This window comes from Malus domestica, chromosome 02 (genome assembly GCF_042453785.1).
Source record: "Malus domestica chromosome 02, GDT2T_hap1".
Classification (NCBI taxonomy): Eukaryota; Viridiplantae; Streptophyta; class Magnoliopsida; order Rosales; family Rosaceae; genus Malus; species Malus domestica.
In genome coordinates, this window is record NC_091662.1 from 1916316 (window position 1) to 1940142 (window position 23827).

General features: G+C 38.8%; 5 protein-coding genes across 6 annotated transcripts; 2 read left to right on the forward strand and 3 right to left on the reverse strand.

The window, feature by feature from the left end:
• Window positions 1–1644: 1644 nt before the first annotated feature.
• LOC103401588 (probable galactinol--sucrose galactosyltransferase 6) lies at window positions 1645–5268 on the forward strand. 2 transcript variants are annotated; one of them, XM_070805498.1, is made up of 4 exons: window positions 1645–2236; window positions 2387–2426; window positions 2510–4026; window positions 4111–5268. In XM_070805498.1, the coding sequence occupies exons 3-4, from the start codon at window positions 2525–2527 to the stop codon at window positions 4850–4852; spliced, it is 2244 nt and encodes a 747-aa protein (XP_070661599.1). In that variant the 5' UTR covers window positions 1645–2236; window positions 2387–2426; window positions 2510–2524; the 3' UTR covers window positions 4853–5268. The 2 variants fall into 2 exon arrangements, with proteins under 2 accessions (XP_070661599.1, XP_070661598.1); XM_070805497.1 differs by having other exon boundaries at window positions 1976–2235; window positions 2370–2426.
• A 2107-nt stretch (window positions 5269–7375) lies between these two features.
• On the forward strand, window positions 7376–8764 carry LOC114822582 (uncharacterized). The gene has a single exon (XM_029097220.2). It carries the CDS (start codon window positions 7376–7378, stop codon window positions 8762–8764), a length of 1389 nt encoding a protein of 462 aa, XP_028953053.2.
• An 8681-nt stretch (window positions 8765–17445) lies between these two features.
• Window positions 17446–19195, reverse strand: LOC108169405 (zinc finger BED domain-containing protein DAYSLEEPER-like). Its single transcript, XM_017322714.3, has one exon. It carries the CDS (start codon window positions 19058–19060, stop codon window positions 17654–17656), a length of 1407 nt encoding a protein of 468 aa, XP_017178203.2. The 5' UTR covers window positions 19061–19195; the 3' UTR covers window positions 17446–17653.
• On the reverse strand, window positions 19119–22524 carry LOC139187619 (disease resistance protein RUN1-like). Its single transcript, XM_070805521.1, has 4 exons — window positions 22323–22524; window positions 22045–22195; window positions 20759–21470; window positions 19119–20305 (listed from the first exon to the last, which is right to left on the reverse strand). Exon 4 carries the CDS (start codon window positions 20144–20146, stop codon window positions 19169–19171), a length of 978 nt encoding a protein of 325 aa, XP_070661622.1. The 5' UTR covers window positions 20147–20305; window positions 20759–21470; window positions 22045–22195; window positions 22323–22524; the 3' UTR covers window positions 19119–19168.
• On the reverse strand, window positions 20774–21751 carry LOC114822585 (disease resistance protein RPV1-like). The gene is made up of 3 exons (XM_029097224.2): window positions 21748–21751; window positions 21534–21600; window positions 20774–21212 (listed from the first exon to the last, which is right to left on the reverse strand). The coding sequence occupies exons 1-3, from the start codon at window positions 21749–21751 to the stop codon at window positions 20774–20776; spliced, it is 510 nt and encodes a 169-aa protein (XP_028953057.2).
• Window positions 22525–23827: the final 1303 nt, after the last annotated feature.

Consider the following 23827-nt stretch of genomic DNA (forward strand, 5'->3'; position numbering starts at 1 on the left):
ATGTAAAGAAAGTAACGCGTTTTTGTTTATTTTTGCCGCGTAGATGGTGGGAGAGTAGTGAGTACGTGGACACAGATCAGCGCACTTGATAAACTAATTCAAAAAGTTATGGGTATTGGGCTCGGACCTGACTTCTCTACCATTCCACTTCTCATACATTCTTATCCCCTTCTATTTGTGCGATCACGGTTAAGCCACGTCAACATTTTATATTACTATTACTTTTTGTTTTATTATCCCTATAAAAAAATCAATATAAAATGTTGACGTGTCTTAATCGTGACCGCACAAAATAGGAGGGGATGAGATTGTATGGGAACTGGGAGGGCAAAGGAGCCGGGTCCATTGGGCTCTAGCACCTAGGAGAATAATTACAATTCAACGAATTGGAAACAGGGGCTGATCATCTTGGAACAAGTGGGTCAGCTGTTCTCAAGCTAAGAAATCTTTCATGGAAGAGTTGGATGATGTCTTTCGACTGCTAGACGAATTACTTCTATAGCTACTCAATAGGATAGTTGCTAGCTAAATGTCTTTGTATGCATTGCTATGAGAATTTGTCGATAGGTTCACTTAGCTTGCTTGCTAAAAACTATTGACATCTATGGATATGCTTATTCGAAAGTTATTGACATATGTCGACAAGTGTGGAAGTTATTGACATATGTCAACAAGTGTGCAATATGACTTGGTAAATAACTTATAGCCTATCAAGGCTTGATGAAATGTCAATTTGCATGCTTTCTTTCCAAAAAAAAAATTACGCGTAGCGCATGTTATTTTTACTGATTCCCCAATAATATTCCATGAATCCTTTACTAATTTGAATCGACCCAAACCATGCTTTTGAAAAAAATTATTGGATGGTACTCTATTACGTGATATGGTAATGCATAAGTATTATGCGAGTGAATGATAAAATTTATAACTTAAATATTAATACTATGTTTACATATCAAAAACAGGTTATGAGTATCATTTTCATTTTGAACCTATACTCGGCTTATTAATATACGATAAATGAATAGGCGAGGTAGTCTTACGTTGAATAGGCAGTAGTCAATTTCAACCGTGTATAATGAATTATTACTAAAGAGATCGATTATCGCGTACCTAAACAACTAGATGCCATTCACTCATATCATAACTGATAAATAATATATATAAAAAAAAGAACTTTAACGAAAAACTTTCGGTACGGTTTATTTTAACGAAAAATCATATTTTTACACTAAAAAGTCAATCATGATACTATTCACTTTACCTTTTATTTTATCTTTATCGTTAAAACTCAAAGTTTTCAAACCATTTTCATTAGTTTTTCTTATAAAAAAAAAGCACATATTACAATTTCTAAAAAGATGGTACTATTCACTTTACCTTTTATTTTATTCTTATAGTTAAAACTCAAAGTTTTCTAATCATTTTCATTAGTTTTTCTATAAAAAAAAAAAAAAAGACACATATTACAATCTCTAAAAAGATTATACTCTGTACTGTAATACAAAGTTACACAATAATTACTTGTAAATTTGTACGTACATTTTGTGACATTACCGCGTTGTCCATAAATACGGCTTCAGCAAAAATATTATTAGTCAAATACCACGTAGATATAAAAATCCCTCCGGTGAATTTGGATATGGGAGCCAACTGTTGTCGCGTTGGAATCCGAGTAATAGGATTGATACGAGAAATTTTTCTTTATAACGGGAATACAAATGGTACATCACATATTTTCATAGAAATAAAAAAAATTTATTTTTTAAGTTATTAACTTTTTAACACACATATCTCGATAGGTGTATAATAACACGTGATGTACCACCTGTATACCGGTCGCATTGAAAAATCTCTCTCGATTGGTAGGACGTGGATCCGACGTGGCTACCTATCATCGATTTCAACGGTCCAACTAATACGACATCCCGTCGCCGTTGTATGGATAAGCTGTTAGAGAAGTTGGGGGCTTAGAAGAATAAACTAGTAGATTAATCTCAGAGCGAGAGAGGTCGAAGCTCTCAAGCAATGGTGTCAAATTCGTGTAGCAGTTCTCTATCTCGTATTATAAATACCAGCCCCATTATTCATTTACCCAAATCAAATTATCCCAAGCATAATTTACCCAAATCAAATTATCCCAAGCATTCTCCTACTACAAGATTCAATCTTCCGAACCCAAACAACTTGTACTTTCTCAGGCGCTCTGTAATTTCTCGTCCTGCTACTACTTCTGGTACTATTCTCTTCTTTCTCTGTCTTCAATCTGTTTGTTTTCTGAGAAAACAATTAGTGTTTGGTTTCCGAGAAAATAATTAGCTTGAAGATCTTTACTGACAAAGCTGATTGCTTTTTTGTTTTACTGTTCGGGTTGTGGAATTTCCAGATTTTCTCGGAATCGGGCGTCTTCGTTTTTGGCTTTTCAGGTGATTAATTGGCTTATTAGTGCTTGCAGTGTTCGATTTAATTCGAAGTGGAGATTTTGAATCCGTTTTCTGTGAAATTGTAGAGAGAAGAAAGAGAGATGACGATCAAACCGGCGGTTCGAATCTCGGAACGGAAGCTGATCGTGAAGGACCGGACGATTCTGACGGGATTGCCGGACAATGTAGTGGCCACGTCCGGTTCGTCTTCCGGTCCGGTCGACGGGGTCTTCCTCGGCGCGAATTTCTCGGAGGAGAAAAGCCGGCACGTGGTTTCGTTAGGGACGCTTACCGGAGTCCGGTTCATGGCGTGCTTCCGGTTCAAGCTGTGGTGGATGGCCCAGAAGATGGGGGATCAGGGAAGGGACATACCTCTTGAGACTCAATTCCTATTGCTCGAGACCAAGCACGGGTCCCACCTGGAATCGGACGGCGGAGACGAAGAGAACCAGATCGTCTACACCGTGTTCCTCCCTCTCATCGAAGGCTCGTTCCGCGGTTGCCTGCAGGGCAACGCGAGCGACGAGCTCGAGCTCTGTTTGGAGAGCGGCGACGCCGACACCAAAGCGTCGTCGTTTTCCCACGCACTGCACGTCCATGCCGGGACGGACCCGTTCGGTACGATAACGGAAGCGATCAGGTCCGTCAAAGTTCACCTTCAGACGTTTCGTCAACGTCACGAGAAGAAACTCCCCGGATTCGTTGACTATTTCGGGTGGTGCACCTGGGACGCGTTTTACCGGGACGTGACTCAGGAGGACGTGGAGGCCGGGCTCGAGTCTTTAGCCGCCGGTGGAACACCTCCGAAGTTCGTTATCATCGACGATGGGTGGCAGTCCGTCGGCGGCGACGACGGCGTTGAAAAGCAGGAGCCGCTAAGGCTGACTGGGATCAAAGAAAATTCAAAGTTTCAGAAGAAGGACGATCCGACAGTGGGGATTAAGAACATCGTCAGCATCGCGAAACAAAAGCACGGGTTGAAGTATGTGTACGTGTGGCACGCGATTACTGGCTACTGGGGCGGGGTCAGACCCGGAATCAAAGAGATGGAGGAATTCGGATCCTTGATGAAGTACCCGAACGTTTCCAGCGGTGTTGTGGCCAACGAGCCGACGTGGAAGACGGACGCGATGGCGGTGCGAGGGTTGGGGCTGGTGGATCCGAAGGGCGTGTACAAATTCTACAACGAATTGCACAGCTACTTGAGCTCTGCGGGTATTGACGGCGTTAAGGTGGACGTGCAGTGCATACTGGAAACTCTCGGAGCCGGGCTAGGCGGTCGGGTCGAGTTGACCCAGAAGTACCACCAGGCGCTGGACGCCTCAGTGGCGAGGAATTTCCCGGACAACGGCTGCATCGCGTGCATGAGCCACAATACTGACGCGCTCTACTGCTCCAAACAGACCGCCGTCGTGAGGGCGTCCGACGATTTCTACCCCCGCGACCCGGTGTCGCACACGATCCACATTGCGGCGGTTGCTTACAACAGCGTGTTTCTCGGCGAGTTTATGCTGCCAGACTGGGACATGTTCCAGTCGCTCCATCCGGCGGCTGAGTACCACGCTTCCGCCAGGGCCGTCAGTGGTGGGCCCATCTATGTCAGGTAATTAGAGATTTATCTCTTCTAATATCGAATTTTGTACGTTAATTTGTTTTGTAATTAGTAATTAATAATTGGTTTTTACAGTGACGCGCCTGGGAAGCACAATTTCGAGCTGCTGAGGAAGCTGGTGTTGCCGGACGGGTCAGTGCTTCGGGCCCGATTGCCTGGACGCCCGACGAAAGACTGCCTGTTCTCTGACCCGGCCCGCGACGGCGTGAGCTTGCTGAAGATATGGAACATGAACAAGTACACCGGAGTCCTCGGCGTCTACAACTGCCAAGGCGCAGCGTGGAGCACCGCGGAACGGAAGAACACGTTCCACGAAACCAAATCCGAGGCCATCACGGGTCTGATTCGCGGCCGCGACGTCCACCTGATTGCGGAGGCCGCCGTGGACAACGACTGGAAAGGCGACTGCGCCGTGTACAGTCACCGGACGGGAGAGCTGGTGACCCTTCCTTACAATGTGTCGATGCCGATTTCGCTCAAAGTGCTGGAGCACGAGGTTTTCACGGTGACTCCGATCAGGGTTTTGGGCGGCAGATTGAGTTTCGCGCCAATTGGACTGGTGGAGATGTACAATGCAGGCGGAGCAATTGAAGGGTTGGGATATGAACAGAACGGCGTCGTCCGATTGGAGGTTAAGGGCTGCGGCAAATTTGGCGCTTACTCTTCTGCTAAGCCCAGGAAGTGTCGGGTCGGGTCTAATGTGGTGGATTTTGAGTACGACTCGTCGTCTGGGTTGGTAATTTTGAGATTGGATCATTTGCCTGAGGACGGTCAGAAAGTTCATGTCGTTGAGATTGAATTATTAGAAGGAAATTAGACCGTTAGATGAAAATTGTTATGTGCGGTGTTGATTGAGTTCTGCAATTGTTGGAGAGAATTTTTAGAGTGCAGGAACATGACCCGTTATACAAAGTGGAATAATACGATTGGTTGAAAACTTGAAAAAAGATTTACAATCAATTGTATTAAGACACTTAGTGTAACATACGTGTTTTTGGTTTTCTTCACATTGTTGGGAGAAGGGAGGATATTTAAATAAATTTATTATATATTATATGATCATATGAACCAGTCTTGTAACACTAATGAATAAATGCATCAATATTATTCCATTTGTGAAAAAAATTATTCGCATGTAAGATTAATCTAAATTTGGCCCTTTTGCTGGCGCTAATAGGGAGCAAGAGATGGATTTGATTTGATAATCAATGAATTGAGCAACAAAAATCATGGAAGCACTGTGCAGACTTCTAATTACGCTTGTTTCACACGGGTGGGCGGGTTATGACCCGAAAATCAAAACTTTAAAGACAAAACCCAACCTAGAGAATTACGGATGGGTCGGTTGGGTGACCCATGAGAATGCCCACCCCTACTGTCATGTGCAGAAAAAAATTGCATATAGCAATGCTTTATTGGACAAAAGACATCACGTAGTGGTAAACTCGTTCCATATAAGTTATTTTCACTTCGAAGAGGCTATGGTATGAATACACCAAAATGGTATTGTACCAAACCGAAACCATTTGGTTTAGGGATGATCAGGACTTGAAAATTACAATATCAAAATATCTCGTACTAGTCAAAATTTTCAATACCAACACTGGTTCTAACCTCATATGAACAATCTTGTAAATGTTTTTTTCCAACACACAAATTAGGGGTGGGCATCAAATTTACCAAAACGAAAATTAATCAATTAATTTTGGTTTAGTTTGACTTTGACCAATAAAAAAAGTCAAATAATTTAAAATTTGAACCGATTTCCTTTTAGTTTGGTCCGATTTTCATACTTTTAAAACTGACTAAAACCACACTGAATCTATCATATATTTTAAAATAAATTGCATTAATCACATTTAAAGTAATGTTTGATATCCAAATGGTGTGACATAATTATTGTAATTGTAAGAGCATCTCCAATGAACTCTCTAAATGAGTTCTAGCTAAACTTTATAGAGGAATTTGAAAAAATCATCTCCAATCACACTATATAGTGACCTCCTTAGACATGGATTTTTCAGATATCCTAAATAAAGCTTATAGTATTAATTGCTAATATTTTAATAATATTTTAGAGAACTGTTATTTGCATACCAAAGATCTCATTTTACACTCCTCATAAGTGTATTTTTTTTTTCAGATATAGAAAGTTTGAAGTGCTGAATGAGAAATGTGGAATGCCAATAACAATTCCCATATTTTAAATAAAAACTCTTTTCGTGTTGGTATTAGTAACTTTACATTGTTGTATTCCTAAATGAAGTACGAACTAAATAAAAAAATATTAGATTGGACTAATATGAGTTGTTACAATTCAATAGAGTAATGAAATTGATTAATGTATAGAAAGTAATTGATACTTTTAATTGACAAATTAGAAAACGTGAAAGGTAGCTCCAGAGCATGAACAAAAAGCAGCTTTGTTTTTTAGATTTATGACGTAGGTACATTTATCATCATTTGATTTATTTGACGGTCAAGATTTAACATTGTAAAATCTATCAAAATACATAGAAACGTGTTACATGAATCTTCTCAAATCTTCCAAAATCTTCCAAAATCCATATGGATTTGTAGAAGTCTACATAATCCTACGAAATTCATCCCTTATCAAAATATATTAAAATCATTTCGAAACCTAAGTTGACTACACCCCCTAAATCTATAGAATTGTGAATTTAATAATCGTATTAATCTCACAAGAGTGTTATATATACAGATATGTTAAGGTGCAAGACAACAATACTTGTCATATAGGTATACAATCACAGAATCATAATAGGAATCCTAAACCTATGAGAGACCGGATTCTTTGGTGTCTGTTTTAACAAAATCTAGTGCATAAGGTTTAGAATATGTAAATTGGCACGTTGCAAGTGATTTTCTCACAAGTACTTTTATGAATAAGAAGGTTGAAATTTTGCTAAAGTAAAAGTTTAAGCGCTTATTGGAAATCCACTTGCAATTGCTTCCTCTGAAAGCACTTATAAGTTCAACTGTTTTTGCCAAACTTGGTTAAAAGAGCTTTTGATTTATCTGAAAAGGCTTTGTATATATATCAAAGAGTCCCGTAGTTACTCACTGTTGGATTTAATTCAACGGTGGAGAAAAAATACAAACAACAAATCTACCGTTACCGTCGTATTAGCATCAAATGGCAGATGACCACATCTTCATTTGGAGAGTAAGAAAGGTGAAGTACAACTAATTTAGGTTGTCCATTATATGGTTTAGCCGAACTCTCCCTCTTCATGTAAAATACATCTTTGAAACACTATATAACATAACGTAGAGACAGGAGGAAGGTCGTAGTGGATTTAATTATATTTGTGCCGCCATGGAAAATAGACGTAGATCCCAGTCGTCCGTTGGAGCCCCGGTCTCTGAATATGTCCACTCAAAACTATCAAAAACATCAACATCATCAGAAGTGATGAGTGCTACTCATATTGCTGATCTCCCCGATGCTTTGTTGGCGGAAATAATTTCTCGGCTTCCAAGCAGTAGATTCGTTTTTCAATGCAAGTGCGTGTCCAAGCGTTGGCACACTCTCATCTCGGAATCTTATTTCATCGGCCGCTTTCTAGGTCTCCAAATTGACAAGCAAACGCCGATCATACGCACTCTGATAAGCGTGGAAGGAGAAGATTTACTTTCGAGACTGACACCATCGCCATCATCGTCGTCGTCAAAGGTGCTAACTCCGATGTTTGAAAGACTCAAGAGTTTCCACGGATTGAAAGAAGGTCCGTTTGTGGCAGGGACGTATAATGATTTGGTTTTGTGCCGCGACCACAAATATTTCGCTCGTTCGTACTACATATGCAATCCGCACACCTTGAGCTGGGTTGCGCTTCCTCCAGCCCCTACCCGAAGCAACAAGATAGCACACGTGGGATTCGTCTGCGATATGCCCTACTATAACTACGAGGAAGGCGATACAGAAGGACGACATGTCGTGCGGCTTAATGCTCAGTACAGGTGCAAGGTTGTTAGAATTCTTCCTCCTAGTGATGAGGAACTTACCTCCGATAAGTTTTTAATAGAGGTATTCTCTTCTGAGACGGGAGAATGGCGAGAGTCATTAATATCATGCCCGAGAAAACTCCATCATGTTATGTTTGATCGCTTCGGCTTTGCTTGCAACAGAAGGTTGTATTGGTCGAATTACGTTAAGGGCCGTCTTCTGGTTCTCGGGTTGGATCTGTTCAACGACGATAACATCACTGTCACTAGTAAAGACGGCGGTGTTGACGGTGAATGTCGTTTCATTGTATTCGATAAGCCTATGGATGAACACTCCATTCAGTGCCTAGGTGATCAGTGTGGAGGGCGTCTGCATATGTATGAGCTGGACATTGTCGGGAGAAGTTTGTACGTTTGGGAGTTGAAAGAAGAAGATAATCAAGGAGATGGGAAATTATGTTTGAGTGAACACAGGGTTTGTTCCTTGGACCCCGAAATGTACCACGATGATGCATATCCACTTACATTGGCAAGTGTGGACCCAAATAACAAGGATGTTTGGTATCTGCGTGTGAATCAAGATATTGTAATGTGCAACATTCATACAAGGGAGTGGTCAACGATAGCTGAAAATAGTGCAATTGTTACGAGCATATACTTCTTCCCGTATGTGCTGCCGTGGTGGCCGACACCCGTTCCTAGACTACCACAGCAGCGTGCTAATCGGCTAGCCCGCGGAGAGGAATTAGCCGCGAGCTAGGACATAGGAAGAACAAAAGTACCGATTTATTTAGTAAAACTGATATATGTTGTTCAGCAATGGCAACTAGTTTCTTTCTGTGTTGTATTTTTTTTCTTGTTTCGTTTTTGCTCCGCGGTCTCCTATCTGTCTGTGACCACATGTGTGATTTGAAGTTTAAGTAATAACAGCAGTTTACCGAGAAAAGCAGAAAATCTCAGTATTTATCAATGCAGGGATGATATACAGATAAACAAACACAAACCATTGTGACCTCAAACCCAAACAACATTCTCAGGATGTTCATGTTTGTGCACAGATAAAAGCAGGATGATGCAAACAAGTCTTGCTTCAGTTTTTTGGTCAATGGAAACTCCATTACTTTTATAGAGAGAGATTTTTTATGGTATTGGTAATGAAGTTGTCATGCAACGGTTTTAAACATGAAAACACAACAAGGGTTATTGTAAAATGTTGTATGACAAACTTTATGGATTAGTATATAAGTATTTTGTTTAGTACATTTTTGAATTTTATAATTTGTGACTTTATTGTTTGAAGACCCCCCCCCCAAAAAAAAAAAATTATGTAGATCTCTAGCTACATCCCTGGCAATACTACTTCGAGTTTGGTTGGTTATTAAAATTTTCAATACCAACACCGGTTCCAACCGCATATGAACTATCTTGTAAATGTATTTTCCAACACTCAAATTAGGGGTGGGAATCAAACTGACCAAAAGCGAACTTAATCTTGATTTTGAATCAATAAAAAAGTCAAATAATTGAAAGACTAAACCAATTTCTTTTTATTTGAGTCCGATTTTCATACTTTAAAACCCAACTAAAACCACACTGAATCGATCATATATTTTTATATAAATTGCATTAATCACATTTAAAGTAATGTCTGATATCCAAATAATGTGACATAACTATTGCAAGTGTAAGAGCATCTCCAACGAACTCTCTCTAAATGAATTTCAGGCTTCTAGCATTGATCACTAATATTTTAAATAAAAACTCTATTCGAGTTGGTAGTAGTAACTTTAAATATGTAATTTCGCTAAGGTAGGAACTAAACCAAAAATGTGTAATTTCGCCAAAGTAGAACAATCTAACTATGTAAACAAAGATTTTGGTCAGATTAGTTGCACCACGTAGCCCAAAAGTTGGATGTGAGACCCTCGACGTCACCGTAGTACTCAGCGCTAAACCAACCACATTGCTCCACGTAGCCCAAACTCATTAATCTCCCAATAGACAGAAAGGAGCACAAGTCCTTGAAACGGTCAATGCCCCAGGGAATCCCCTCCATTGCTTTCTTCTGAATCCATTTTCCGACACGAGTGTCTCGCACGTGTGATATTCTGTTATGAATTCAACCGTCTCCCGCCCTCTCTCTCTCTCTCAAACCATTTCAGACTGCAACTTCTGCTTCGCGCTCTCTCTCTCTAAAACCATTTCAGACCTTGGAGTTGGAGTTGAAAGCTTCAGGGGCCTGCAACAATTCAGGTAATTTATCTCACCTCCAAAACCTTACAAACTGTTGATTTTCCAAATCGAAAGAAAATTGATTGCTGCTTGTTCGTTGTTTTTTTGGTAATCCTCTGTGAAATTGTTCTTGATTTAGGTGATATACAGTTGGTACGCACATGCATGTGATGTTTTGTTTGTGAGATTCGATGGAAAATGAACTGCGATTGAACTACCTGATTTCTTGGAAATTTAGTACTCAGTGGTCTGTTTGGCTGCCGAGAAAATGGAGCGAAAGAAATCGATTACTACTATATACACATATGATAAAACGATCTATGAATGAATTGCGTAATTAAGTGCTTGGTAATTCAGCAGTAACCAGAGAATCTTTTGTGCTCTGTTTGGCTGCCGAGAAAAGGGAGCAAAAGAAAAATGTTTACTACTATCTTAAGCCGTTCCTTTTATAGATACGCATTTGATAAAGCGATCTATAAGTGAACTGCGTGATTAATTTCTTGGAAATTGATCAGTAATCAGAGAATCTTTGTGCTCTGTTTGGCTGCTGAGAAAATGTAGGGAAAGTTAGGAAAATTTTGGATTTTTTTTTTTCTTTTTTCCATTTGTTAATTCAGTAGTGCAGAATGCCAAGTAACGCTGAACTGATTAAAATTTCAATCTGTGAGCTAGTTAACATGGCTGAAAACTTTGTCCGATATCTGTATGCGTTTCTCAACGGAAACCCAATAGGCGTGACCTGGGCGCATGATGGAAATGGATTCCATCTGGACATATCCGAGGTTCCGCTAGATGTGTTTCAAGGGCCTTTCCAGCGTTCGATTGCAGGCTTTGAGAGCGAAGTGACGAGATGGGTAAACTTTAGTTTTCTTTTTTGTTTTAAGTAGTTGAATATTGTCACTGCGTTAAACTGAGAGGAAACTGAAACTTTAGTTTTCTAACTTTTCAGGGTTTTGTGGTGGAAGGCAATCATTACAGGCACAGGGATGATCTCTTCCTGAGAGACCAGCCAGAGTTGGTCGATGGTATAGTTCGTGACCCTTCCCCAGCTGCTTCTCCTCCGGCTGGTGCATCACCCCAGGCGGATGCAGCAGCTGTCATGCCTCCACTCCACGGTGCTCCTCCAGTTGCTGTCGTGCCTCCACTCCATGGTGCTCCTCCAGTTGCTGCCGCTGCAGCAGTGCCACTCGCTATTCTACCAGTTTGGGGGCGCAAATCCCAGCGAGGTCCAAGAATTCCACGAGCAGGAGCATGGGGATGGGCACCTTTTGAGTCGACTACTGCTATTGCACCGGGTTGGGGAGTTCGCATGGGCAGGACCCCAAGATATGAGGTCCCTTAGACCCCATATATCGGATGTGGTGATGGCCCTATCTTGCTCAAATTGATTACTGCTATTACACTTCAGAAATATTTCTTGGTGTCAGTCGCTCAATACAACCCCAAGCTTGCTGCTGAGAGGCATTCTCTAATAACGAATCTGCTCGTAATTCTTGAATGGAAACACCACTTGATACTGGTACTTGACTATTTGTTGGAGGGATAGGCATTTGTACCACTACCATATCATCTCTTACCCTCTTGGATTGCTCAGAATTATTATACTCTTGAGACAGTTCAGTTTTATATGGAAACACTTCTTCATCGTGTATTACATGTCTTGACAAAATCAACCTTCTATTCTTCAAATCATTGCATATTGCTCCTTTATACCCGAGGGCATAGCCAAGAAATACACACTGCGAAGATCGAGCTTGGAGCCTGTTAACAGCTTATGGTCTCATCAAGGGATAAATGGCAGTCCCAAACACCTTAAAATTATGAATCTCTGGAACTTTCCCAAACAAAAGCCGCTATGGAGATTTAAACTCCAAATTCTTAGATGGCATTCTATTAATTAGTAAAACTGCATAGGAACAAGCATGATACCAAAACATTTGTGGCAAGTTTGCTTCTGTTAGTAAAGTTATAGCAGTTTCCACTACATGGCTATGTCCCCTTTCAGAAATACCGTTCTGCTGAGGAGTGTTTGGACATGAAACCATGTGTGAAATGCCCTTGCTTGCTAGAAACTCCTCAAAATTTTTACTCATATACTCACCTCCTCCATCAGATTGAAAGCATTTAATTGAAGCATTAAACTGATTAAACACAAATGCAACAAACTTCACAAAAATTGAACAACCATCTGACTTCTTAATTATAGGAAATATCCACATGAATATGGAAAATTCATCTACAAAGGTTATGTAGTACTTATACCCTTATATAGATTTTACTGGAGATGGCACTCAATACATTGTTTGTCACTCAATTTGACCAACTTGTTTTTCCAAAATTGCGATTGCTCGATTATTTGCTTGCTTCCCTTGCGGAGGAATTCGATGCCCTTGAGTGAGCTTTTGTAAAAGTTGAGTGGTTGTTTGCTGACTGTATATTAGCTTGAACCATCAATGCAAAAAGCTTCTTCCATGTACGTTTATTGGGTTCCAAGGGTGTGGCTTCTTGTATAAACTCTTAGAATTGAGAATTAGAAGGTCAATGTTCCTTTGGCATTGTTTCCAAGCCATCAGGCATGTGCCTACAAAAAGAAAATTGAAAATAGTGAAAAAAAAAACAGAAGAGGACTTTTTTTTTTTTTTTAGCACGATGACATATTTTCACACTAAGGAGAGGGTGAGTTCAGCCAAGCAACTTAATTTAGTATCGAATTTGCTTTCTACGAGATTCGAACAAGAATTTACAGGAATATTTGGAACATTTCATTTTTGCCTCTCACTTACAAATGAAAAGGAATATCATCAGACCGTAGTAATAAATGACAACAAAAGAAAGCTAGTTGATTGAAAAGAGTAATTAAACCAAAGACTACTACTCCTAATAACTCACGAAGTTCAACACAAACAAAAAGACACCAAATAACTAAAGGACTTCAATTAGAAACTGAATTGGACAAAAAAGAAGGTTACCGTGTTTTTTATTTAAATAAAACAGAAAATAGAAAGAAAGAAAGAATGAATGAATAAGGAAAAAAAAAGAACTACACAAACAAAAATGGAAAACGGAAAAATAAAATTAAGTAAAGCACAATTAAGATTAAGGGGCAATTCCTGGCAACGACGCCAACAACTTGATGTATATTTAAACTAACCTAAATAATAGATTAATTTAAACCAAATTAAATTCGTAAGAGCACGAATCAATTGTAGTAAGATATGCAAATATAAGGTCGATCTCACATGTATTGCTTTAACACCAATTTAACCAACTAATCACGCTAGACTTAATTAAACAACAAAGGATAAATTGAATTGAATAATTGAGTAATTGATTAAGACTAAAATTAACAAGAAAAAAGAAAAGACAATTAATTAAAATAAACATACGACACAAGAAAACCTATGGTTATGAATTCTCCAATAAAAATCCTATTTACATCTCCAAGAGCCAACTACTATCCAATTACCATGTCAATGTTAAAGGTTGTTCTTTTTAATGTATGAATTAATCTATGGTCAGGCATCAACTATCTCTACGTGATAATTATATCTTATTGGTTAGTGTAACATCCTACATCGCCCAGGGGAGTGGATCATGTAAGCCTTATATTCACATCTCTACCTAGGTCGATGCCTTTTGGGAGCTCATTGGCTTCGGGTTCCATCGGAATTTCGAAGTTAAGCGAGTTTATGCGAGAGCAATCCCATGATGGGTGACCCACTGAGAAGTTCTCTTGTGAGTTCTTAGAAACAAAACCACTAGGGTGTGGTCAGGGTCCAAAGCAATCAATATCGTGCTACGGCGGAGTTAAGCCCATGATGTGGTGGGGACCTTGGCCGGAATGTGACAATTTGGTATAAGAGCCAATCTTTGGCCGGAAGTGTGCCGACGAGGACTTCAGGCCCCTAAGGGGGTGTATTGTAACATCCCACATCGCCCAGGAGAGTGGATCATGTAAGATATTCTCATCTCTACCTAGCACGAGGCCTTTTGGGAGCTCATTGCTTCGGGTTCCATCGGAACTCCGAAGTTAAGCGAGTTCCTGCGAGAGCAATCCCATGATGGGTGATCCACTGGGAAGTTCTCGTGTGAGTTCCCAGAAACAAAACCATGAGGTCGAGGTCGGGACCCAAAGCGGACAATATCGTGCTGCGGCGGAATCAAGCCTGGGATGTGATGGGGGCCCGAGCTGGGATATGACAGTTAGACATACAAATTAACACATAAAAACCTGTTAAGTGTAGAAGAATCATGTCAACCAAGTAGGACTAGCCTGATATTGGTCATCCTCGCTAGTTTGTCTACTATTCTTAATCTTAATTCCAATAAACCTAATTGATTGGTCATCCTCATAAATTTATCTATATATCTATATGAAAAATTCCTAAAGGTGATCAGTCATTTGAAATCTGAACCTAGAGTAAAATACGCTCAAAGATTTGAAATCCCGTAAGACATCCTTTAAAGCAATTTTTTTTGTCGGAACATTTAAAGCAATTAAATAAATAAATTACCACATTTTACGGGATATAAATTCCCATAAGATTTGAAATTTAACGTTTATGGGATTAAACAACAAAATCCACCCTTAGAAAACCTTAAACCAATGAAAAATTGGTGATTAAAATGTGGAAAATAAGTTATGAAAAGAATTGTATTTTTTATTGAATGAAAATAGTAGTTGCAAATTAATAAGATAAAATGTCATGATAAAAGATAAATGTTCCCATAAGAATGTACCCATGTACAATTATAGTAATTCATAAAAATGTAACCATATACAATTTCAACATTAAAATCATATGTACCCAATGAAATTAAAATTGCGTTCATAGCAATATAATGGCCATTGGTTATGGTTTTGCAATATAATGGTCATTTGTTAGAATTTTGCAATATAATGGTCATGGAGAAAAATAAGTTCGAAAATTTTTTTGGCAAAATTTAATTTTGGAGATACATATTCAATTTAATAATGTTGAATTTGAATACAAAGAATTTTGAGATTTTCAGCTACAAATGTTATTCAACCTTTTGAATGGATAATCTATGTGCGAGAAATTATAAATTAAATTTTGTTGTAAAAAAAAAAAAAAAGGAAAAGGTTTTTTAGCCAAAATGGTCCCTGAGATTTTGCATAACAAATCACTTTGGTCCCTGAGATTGAAAATCAATAGGAATGGTCCCTGAGATTGTCCATCATCCATTATTTTGGTCATTCTGTTAAAAACTCCGTTAAGTGTGCAAGAGCTCTTGGCCGAAAGTTTAGGCAATTTTCAAAGCTTCGTAACTCAATCGTTTATTAATCAAATTCGACCCATAATATATTAAAATGAAGATAGGAAAGTGTAGAACAAGATTACACCTGTTTGGAAGCCCAATGGTTGCCATAGATGGCCGGAAAACAGCCTGAAAAGTGACTGGTCTGAGGGAAAACTGGAAAACTCGCCGGAAACTGGGTAAATTTTAAACGTTTATAACTTCTTCAATACACAACGAAATCAAGTGATTAAAAAAAAAATCATACTTCTCGATGAGATAAAGAGAATGGTACCTTTCTCGACTGCTAAATCGTTGTGGTTTGGTCGGAAAACGGGTCGAAAGTGGCTATCTTGGTCTCTAGTTAGCCACTTTTGAGCCATTTTCCGGCCAAACAACGGAGAATTAGCCATCAAGAAAGGTATCATTCTCTTCGTCTCATTGAGAAGTATGATTTTCGTTTTGAATCACTCGATTTCGTTGAGTATTGAAGAAGTTATGAATATTTAAAGTTTACCCAGTTTCCGGCGAGTTTTTCAGTTTTCCAACGGACTAGTCACCTTTAGGCTATTTTCCAGCCATCTCCGGCAACCATTGGGCTTCTAAATGGTATAAACTTGCTCTACATTTTCTTATCTTCATTTTGATATATTCTGGGTCGAATTTGGTTAAGAAAAGATTAAGTTACGAAGCTTTGAAAATTGCCCCAACTTTCGGTCAAGAGCTCCGGAACACTTAACAGAGTTTTTAACGGAAGAACCAAAATAATGGATGGTGGACAATCTCAAGGACCAAAGTGATGTGTTATGTAAATTTCAGTGACCATTTTGGCTAAAAAGCCAAAAAATAAAATAAAAAAGATAACATGGAAGTGTGTTATTAGTATAATGCTGAGGTGTACAAAGTCAAAAGACTTTGATAAAAAAACTAAAAACCAATAAGGTTTTAGTCTATGAAATTGATGACTAAGGACTGGATCCTAATTTTTCCATAAAACAAACTCCTAAACAATTAATAAAACAAACTATGAAAGACGTCATCTGACTTGCACGCCAGTTTTTAGAGTGCATGAACACAGTCTGTAAACAAAGTGGAATAATACGATTAGTTGAAATCTTGAAAAAAGATTTATAATCAATTGTATTATATGCACTTAGTGTAGTGTAGCATACGTGTTTTTGGTTTTCTTCACATTGTTGAGAAGCGGGAGGATATTTAAATAAATTTATTACATATTATGTGATCATATGAACCATGCGTCAATATAATTCCATTTGTCAAAAAATTATGAGCTTAAACTCCCAATTGAATCACCGACGCAAGCAAAAATGATATTCACACACTCGTTTTTCGTTTTGCACTTCTCTTCATGGCAGTGTTATGATTCTTATTTGATTTGTTCGATCAAAGATCAAAGCAAGAAAGCAGTATATGAATAACATGGAGTGGGATAATTATTTACCTAAATCAAATTTGTTCTCCGACAAATAATGGAGTGGTGAGGCTGAACATTATAAATTTGTGAACGATCAAAAAAAAAAAAAAATCACACAGCTTAGGGCTCGTTTGAAAGTACTGTTAAATGATTGAAAGCCTTTTTTATTAAAATAAAACAAATATGTAGTTATGTGTTTTTTTACAAGAAGCACTTCAAATGATTTTAGAATCCAAAAACATTTTTTCTAAAAATGGTTTCAATCATTTTAAAAGTAGCAAACAAACTATTAGGTTTTCGAAGTAAAGAAGGTTCTTCCTTAACTGGCAATGACGGTTAGATACGTACCAAAATCCCGTTAAATCTATGAACTGAATTTTATTTTTTTTGCACATACGTCAAAATCAATTTTGTGTGCGAGGAAAAATAATCACCTTACATGTAAGGAACCAAGTATTTTCCGAGCAAAAATAACTCGAAAACAAAGCATATAATGCTCCATCCATATCCCAAACTTCATGTAAATCATCATAATTTTAAGACTACCATAAATTAAGGCTAAAAACTCATGTCCAAGCATTCCACCTCTTAAAATAGTACAAAAGATAAAACTCCAACTGGTAGAAGTAAACTAGGTTAAATGATACAAACACCTACCATCATACATCTTCCCGGCGGCCAACTTCCCGTCCATCGCTCGTGACGGTGGAAGAGACCTACGATCTAATATTCCATTCTGACAAGTGCAGTGGACGCGTCGGCTGATCCATACTGCATCCAGTCCTTGGCACATATGAGGGCTTCCACCGTCTCTGGTCGTAGGGAAGTCCTGTACTGATCCATTTCCTTGACCGTTGTATCAAAGACACAGTCGGAAGGAACTGTAGATACCGGAATTGACAAAATGTCACGAGCCATCTTTGAAAGCGTCGGGTACTTCATCTTGTTCAGTTTCCACCAGCCTAATACATCAAAGTCATGAACTCGGGGCAGCAGAGACTCGTCCAAATACTGATCCAGCTCCGACTTCATCTGTTGGCTGGTTGTCTCCATGATGTACATGTCAAAGTCCGTGAGTCCGTTGTCTGTTAGATTAGCTCCACCTTGGGAATCCTCTGTCTTAACGTAGTTATTCCCTTCGTCTGCATAAGTTGGTGTGAGAGGCAAAGGCAGTGTCAAATATTCATGAAAGAGCTCATGAATTCCGTCATCGACAACCTTGATATGCGTGGGAGCTTCTTCACCATAAACTTTGTTGAAACTGAACTCAACAAGCTTCATCTTGAACCTGGGATCCATAACTACCGCTGTTGCCAAAGCCAGGCTACAATTCTTCCAGTATTTTTCAACCCTTTCTTGCATTGTCTTAGTTAGGCTGCTAATGAAGGGATCCTCACTTGCAACCGTCTTAGTCAGATCTGTCTGAATCCTCCACACTTCATGGAAGAAAGTAACTGGAGTTGGGTTAGTCGTAGTGGTAAGGATGTTGGCTGCATCGAAGATAAGTTTCAAAAATGTGCAGATAGTCTCAACTTGCTTCCAGTCTTCCATTGACGGGGCTTGTTTGTAATCAGGATCAGATGTATCCAAGCAAGAAAACACTTCCTTTAACTCATAACAGGCCACCAGCATTTGATACGTTGTGTTCCATTTAGTCTGGTCATCAATTGATAGGCTCCTTTCACTTGGGACTTGGAGCTGACTCTTAAGCTCCAGAAACTTTTCTTCATGGGACTCTGATGTCTTCACATACTTTACACTATCCCGTACTTTTTTGACCACATCACTTCCTGCCGCTAACACTTCTTTTGCAATGCTGCTCAAAGTACGGGCAATGCAATGCCCAACCAATAGTTGACCATTGAGGATAAGTGGGTTCTTATTTGAAAGAAGAGGCCTTAGATTTTCAAGAGCAGTCTCACTCAGTGGCTGATCATAAGTGACTGAAAATAACTTGTTTTCCAAACTCCAATCATGAAGGCAAACAGCAACAGCATGACTAAGAGCAGAATCAGAGTCTGGATATGGTTGCATCACCACATTGAGCAGCCGCCTGTGCAACTTCCAGTCAGCATCAATGAAGTGCCCAGTAACAAACACATAACCCACGCTCTGAGAGGAAGTCCACATGTCCAAAGTAAGGCATACACGTCCAGGTATGCCCTCAATAAACTTGGTGACACTTTGCTTTTCCGTTAGGTAAGTTGCCCTCAATAAACGTGGGTTACATATATGTTTTCAAGCAGGATGCATTATACAAAATTTTATTGGGAATGTACTTACAGATTTATTTCTCAAGACTTCGGCGGCCTCTTGACGGTTCCACAACCTACTCCATTTTCCAGGGTGACCAAGAGATTTTTCAGAAATGATTACTCTAGCCATTTCTCGCAGCAAATCATGCTTATTCAACTTATTCTGCTCAACAGTTATAAGGCATCGTTCACAGAGGACACTAATTCCTATTGTTGCAGAAAATCCGCATTTATCTAATCTTTTTGCGACATAGTCCTTGTCCTCTCCAATAAAGAAACAAGATATGTCAAGAAATATAGCCTTCTCTGAACGACATAGCCCGTCAAAGCTTATTCTAAGTCGATTTACAATGTTTTCATCTGGATATCTTCCCAATTCCTCCAATTGGCTTTCCCACTCTGCCAACGATCTTTTAATCAAAAGAGATCCTAAAACTTCAAGCGAGAGTGGTAAACCTCCACAGTAAGAAACAACCTTTTCTGAAACTTCAAGGTATCCTTGATCAGGACAACTATTTTTAAAGGCATGCCAACTAAATAGCTCAAGAGCTTCTTCTTCATTCATTTTCTTAGCCTGAAATTTTTTGTTCACATTTAGTAGTAGACGTTCATCTCGTGTCGTTATAATAATTCTACTTCCAAGACCAAACCAATCATGACTTCCAACTATTGCATCCAGTTGTTCCTCTTTATCAATGTTGTCCACGATGACAAGTATCTTTCTATGTCGAAATTGTTGTTTTATCAGACCTATACCTTCGTCAACATAGCTTATTTCAGGCTTCTTTTTCAAGATGTCAGAAATAAGTTTTTTTTGCACATCAACCAGATCATGTTTACTTGTAGCATCGCGAACGTCGGCAAGGAAACTTTTGAATTCAAACTGAGGATGAATTTGGTTATAAATGGCTTTGGCAGCTGTTGTTTTACCCAATCCACCCATCCCCCAAATTCCAACCATAAGAACATCATTTGATCCACCACTTGAAAGACAACTGATAATATCTTGAACGCGTGAATTGATTCCAACTATGTGCTTGGCCACATGTAATTTGTTAGTGCTGGTGAGCCATTGACAAATAGTTTCGTCAATAATTTTTTTAATGAACTTTGCTCGCCCCTGAAAATTGAATTCGTAAGCATTAGTGGAAATCAATGAAGGCTCGGTAGGAGATATCAGTACATATACAATTTTCTTTCCTTCTTCCCTTCATATAATATAATATATATATATATATATATATATATATATATATATATATATATATATATATATATATATAAAGAACTTGAATAAAAGAATTCATTGATAAATAAAAGTTAGGCGTATGAATTAAACTCCAATTACGGTTTAGGTTACTTATGAGAGATTAAGGTGTATTCATTAAGCATGTGAATGAATGTTTAGATTATGTAAAATGTTAATTAAGCATGTCAATTAATTCAGAGATTAAGTCAATCACTAAAATTAGCAGCTTATGTGAAGGATCAACTTGAGAGATTAAGGTGTATTAATTAAGCATGTTAATTAGAATAATACAACTCAAATCTTGAAAAGCAGCTGAATGATTACCCATTGTTAGCGATTTTATGATGGTGGCCAGACAAATTTGCAGCCTTTGTGAGAGCCTCTCTCCACTGCTACCCTTTCTTGTTTAGCTTCACGTTTCTTGTCATCTTTTTCTTCACGGATGTCCTTTTTGTGCTTCTGAAATGCTTCGGTTAAATCTCCGTCCTGCTTCCTGACATGCGAAGGATCAACGTGATAGAATATTGGTAAAACATGTCGCCCCAGTTTGTCTCTACACTCCATGATCTTCACCAGCTCGTCAAGACACCAACTCGAATCCGCATACATCTTTGAGAAGATAATGACAGAGATCCTCGACTCTTCGATTGCACGAAACAGTTTCTCTTTTATTTCTTCCCCTCTTGGTAGATCGTCCTCATCAATAAACACCTGGTACCCTCTGGCTTCTAATGCCGCGTGGAGGTGGCTCGTGAAGCCATAGCGCGTGTCTTCACCCCTGAAGCTCAAGAATACGTCGTACTAAATAATACACTATTATGGTACAAAAATAAGAAAGCTGAGCCGAATCAAATAGCTTGGGTAAGAGAAGTTACTAAATTCCGTGTGGAGGATTTTCGAGGAATTCGAGTAGTCGGCAGCTTTGGAAACTTTGGCTCACAGATGGCCACAGTGAGGTAGCAGCTGTGGAGTACTCTCATATCCCAGCACCACTCATATACAATGAATTTGGAAGTTTTAGGAGAGAGAAAGAGACCTGCACTTGAAAAAAAATATTATCTCCTTCTTCAACTTGCAACTAACAAACAAAAAAAATCACTTTAATGGCCCGTTTATGTAAGGGTAATCAGAATCAGGAAACGGAATTGAATTCCGATTACGGAATACTTTACCAAATTTAAGGAAATCAAAGTTTAGTGGTCCCACACAAATTTTGGAATCCAATTCCGAAATTTGGAGGAATTAGACTCCTAACAATTAGATGGTATTTGGATTCCGGAGGATTGAGGCGGTGAGGAATCCATTTTTGTTACCCATTGTGCCCTCGCATAAAAGTTGAAATTCCAAATAAACCCAAGCTCTCGTCCCCAGTGTTATCCCTCTCCTTCTCCCTCACCAAACAACAGCAAACCCAAAACCAATTTAAAGAAAAATCTGAACAGAATCGACAGCTCATACAAATGAAAAGGATTGAGAGGAACTCACTCAACATGAAAGTATTCTAAACGAAAAAAATGGGAAACTGATTCAGAAGCTGGCATCAAAATTCGAGGAAACCCATGTACTTGGATAATTCCAATGATGGATGATCAGATGAGAGAAGCACGTACCTCAATCAAACAAAATCGAGGGTAGCAATCGGATTGAGGAAGATCGAATGGAATCGAGGACGCAAGAAACAAAGACCTCTTCTTCCTCTCAGTCTCCAAGTCGTCCTTTCTTCAGTCTCTCTCTTACTTTCCTTTTTCTTTTTCTGTTTTCCTATTTTTCAATAATATGTAGCGCACTTTTAAATTTGTGTCGTGTTGAGGCAAGTATATAACATATACACATCCAATAACTTTATATGAACGTAATTTATTTATGTAAGAGCAATATAGTAATCAACCTATTTTTCATTCCTTAATTATGGAGGAATGGGGGAGTTTGGCGGAAGTGAGTCCTGCTAGCATTTCGTTTTCAATCCTCTTATTTCATCTGCAATGTCAACTGGCTAAATTGATCAGCTAATCGTTCAATATCCCTCCCTGTCAAAGATAATCGCTTCCGCGTCCACAAGATTTTGGTAGTACTTAAGTAAATGTTTTCAAGGCCTGCAAAGCAGTACGCCTGGTATAATTAATAACAGTAATTTCAAGAGGATCTTTAGGTTGTTCATTTAACGAGTAAATACATCAGACAACCACCTATTTAAAATTACGATCATCACTTTTAAGCATAACAAAGTCGGCTACATTCACCTAATAAGCAAACTCAAACAACTCAAGAATACTATAAATCCAATTGAGATAAATGTCACCGTATCCGCAAGAAGTCCATCCTTATACATGTTGAAGAGTACAAGGATCTCACATCAGATTTGTTAAAATTAAAGATGAATTATATTGTGCAATTTCCACTCTTAATTATATCAAAGTATTTTGTGATAAAATATTCACATATGAAGTGTTGTGCATGTACGAAAATTCAAGTTGATAGAAAGTATTGATGTTGTTAATGATGGGTCATTGTAGAGCATGCGATAAAATTTTCAAAGCTGTTATATCAAAGCCGTTTGTATAACGTTAATAGATGAGCCCTTAACTTATATGTTAGCTACCATTAGCTAGTAAACATTACTATACCAACAAGCCACCAAAGTCTATGTGCTATATTATAAATAAAACTGGTCTCTATGAAAAAAAAACACTTTGTAAAACGGATAAGCACTTTACAAACCACTTCTGTTTGTCACTTTTCTTTTCTAAAAGCCATTTTTGTATATAAGCACTTTGGTTTGGCCTGACAGGTTCCAGATGTGCTTCAAGGGAATGTGTTTTTGGCTGGGAATTGAGCAAGGTAAGGAAATATCTGTTTATGACGCTTTTGATGACCCAGAAGGCAGGAGAGTGATCATTTCTTTCGATACAAGTCGCGAGATATTTCATGGTATACCCGAACCATCTGAGCTCCAACGATTACCCCTGGGGCGTGACCTTGATTTGAAGCTTATTGTGTGGAATGAATCAGTTTCTTATGGTTCACAATGATGGATGCGTAGTTTGCTTTAATCTTTGTACGAAAAAGCTTACATATATTCCCACTGAAACATGAGGTGAGTTTGTTGGTTATGTGAATAGCGTAGTTTCGGTCATGAGACGCAACCACAAGCCTGAGAGCAAAGAAAATAATTGCTTAGACAAAGATGAAGATGCGATGGTGGCGGTAGAAGGCAAGAGGGAAAGCTGCAGGAGGCGGTACTCATATTCTGTTTGGGCCATTCCACTAGCTGATGTTTCAAGGGCCTCCGGGCAGAGTTTGGTGGGCCGGAGATTAGCCTCACATCCTTATATTGGGATCCATCCATATTATGAGTCGCGATGACGCTCTTAACAAGTTTAGATCTTCCTCACT

What these genes read in the sequence shown, in the direction of transcription:
- LOC103401588 (XM_070805497.1), top strand. Translation starts at nt 2,029, where the DNA reads ATGGTGTCAAATTCGTGTAGCAGTTCTCTATCTCGTATTATAAATACC. An exon ending in CTCGTCCTGCTACTACTTCT is followed by an intron (nt 2,236 to 2,369) that starts GGTACTATTCTC and finishes TTTTACTGTTCG; the next exon opens with GGTTGTGGAATTTCCAGATT. An exon ending in CTTCGTTTTTGGCTTTTCAG is followed by an intron (nt 2,427 to 2,509) that starts GTGATTAATTGG and finishes GTGAAATTGTAG; the next exon opens with AGAGAAGAAAGAGAGATGAC.
- LOC114822582 (XM_029097220.2), top strand. Translation starts at nt 7,376, where the DNA reads ATGGAAAATAGACGTAGATCCCAGTCGTCCGTTGGAGCCCCGGTCTCT.
- LOC108169405 (XM_017322714.3), bottom strand. Translation starts at nt 19,060, where the DNA reads ATGTGGACTTCCTCTCAGAGCGTGGGTTATGTGTTTGTTACTGGGCAC.
- LOC139187619 (XM_070805521.1), bottom strand. Translation starts at nt 20,146, where the DNA reads ATGGTTGGAATTTGGGGGATGGGTGGATTGGGTAAAACAACAGCTGCC.
- LOC114822585 (XM_029097224.2), bottom strand. An exon ending in TACATAAACGGGCCATTAAA is followed by an intron (nt 21,213 to 21,533) that starts GTGATTTTTTTT and finishes CTTGAGCTTCAG; the next exon opens with GGGTGAAGACACGCGCTATG.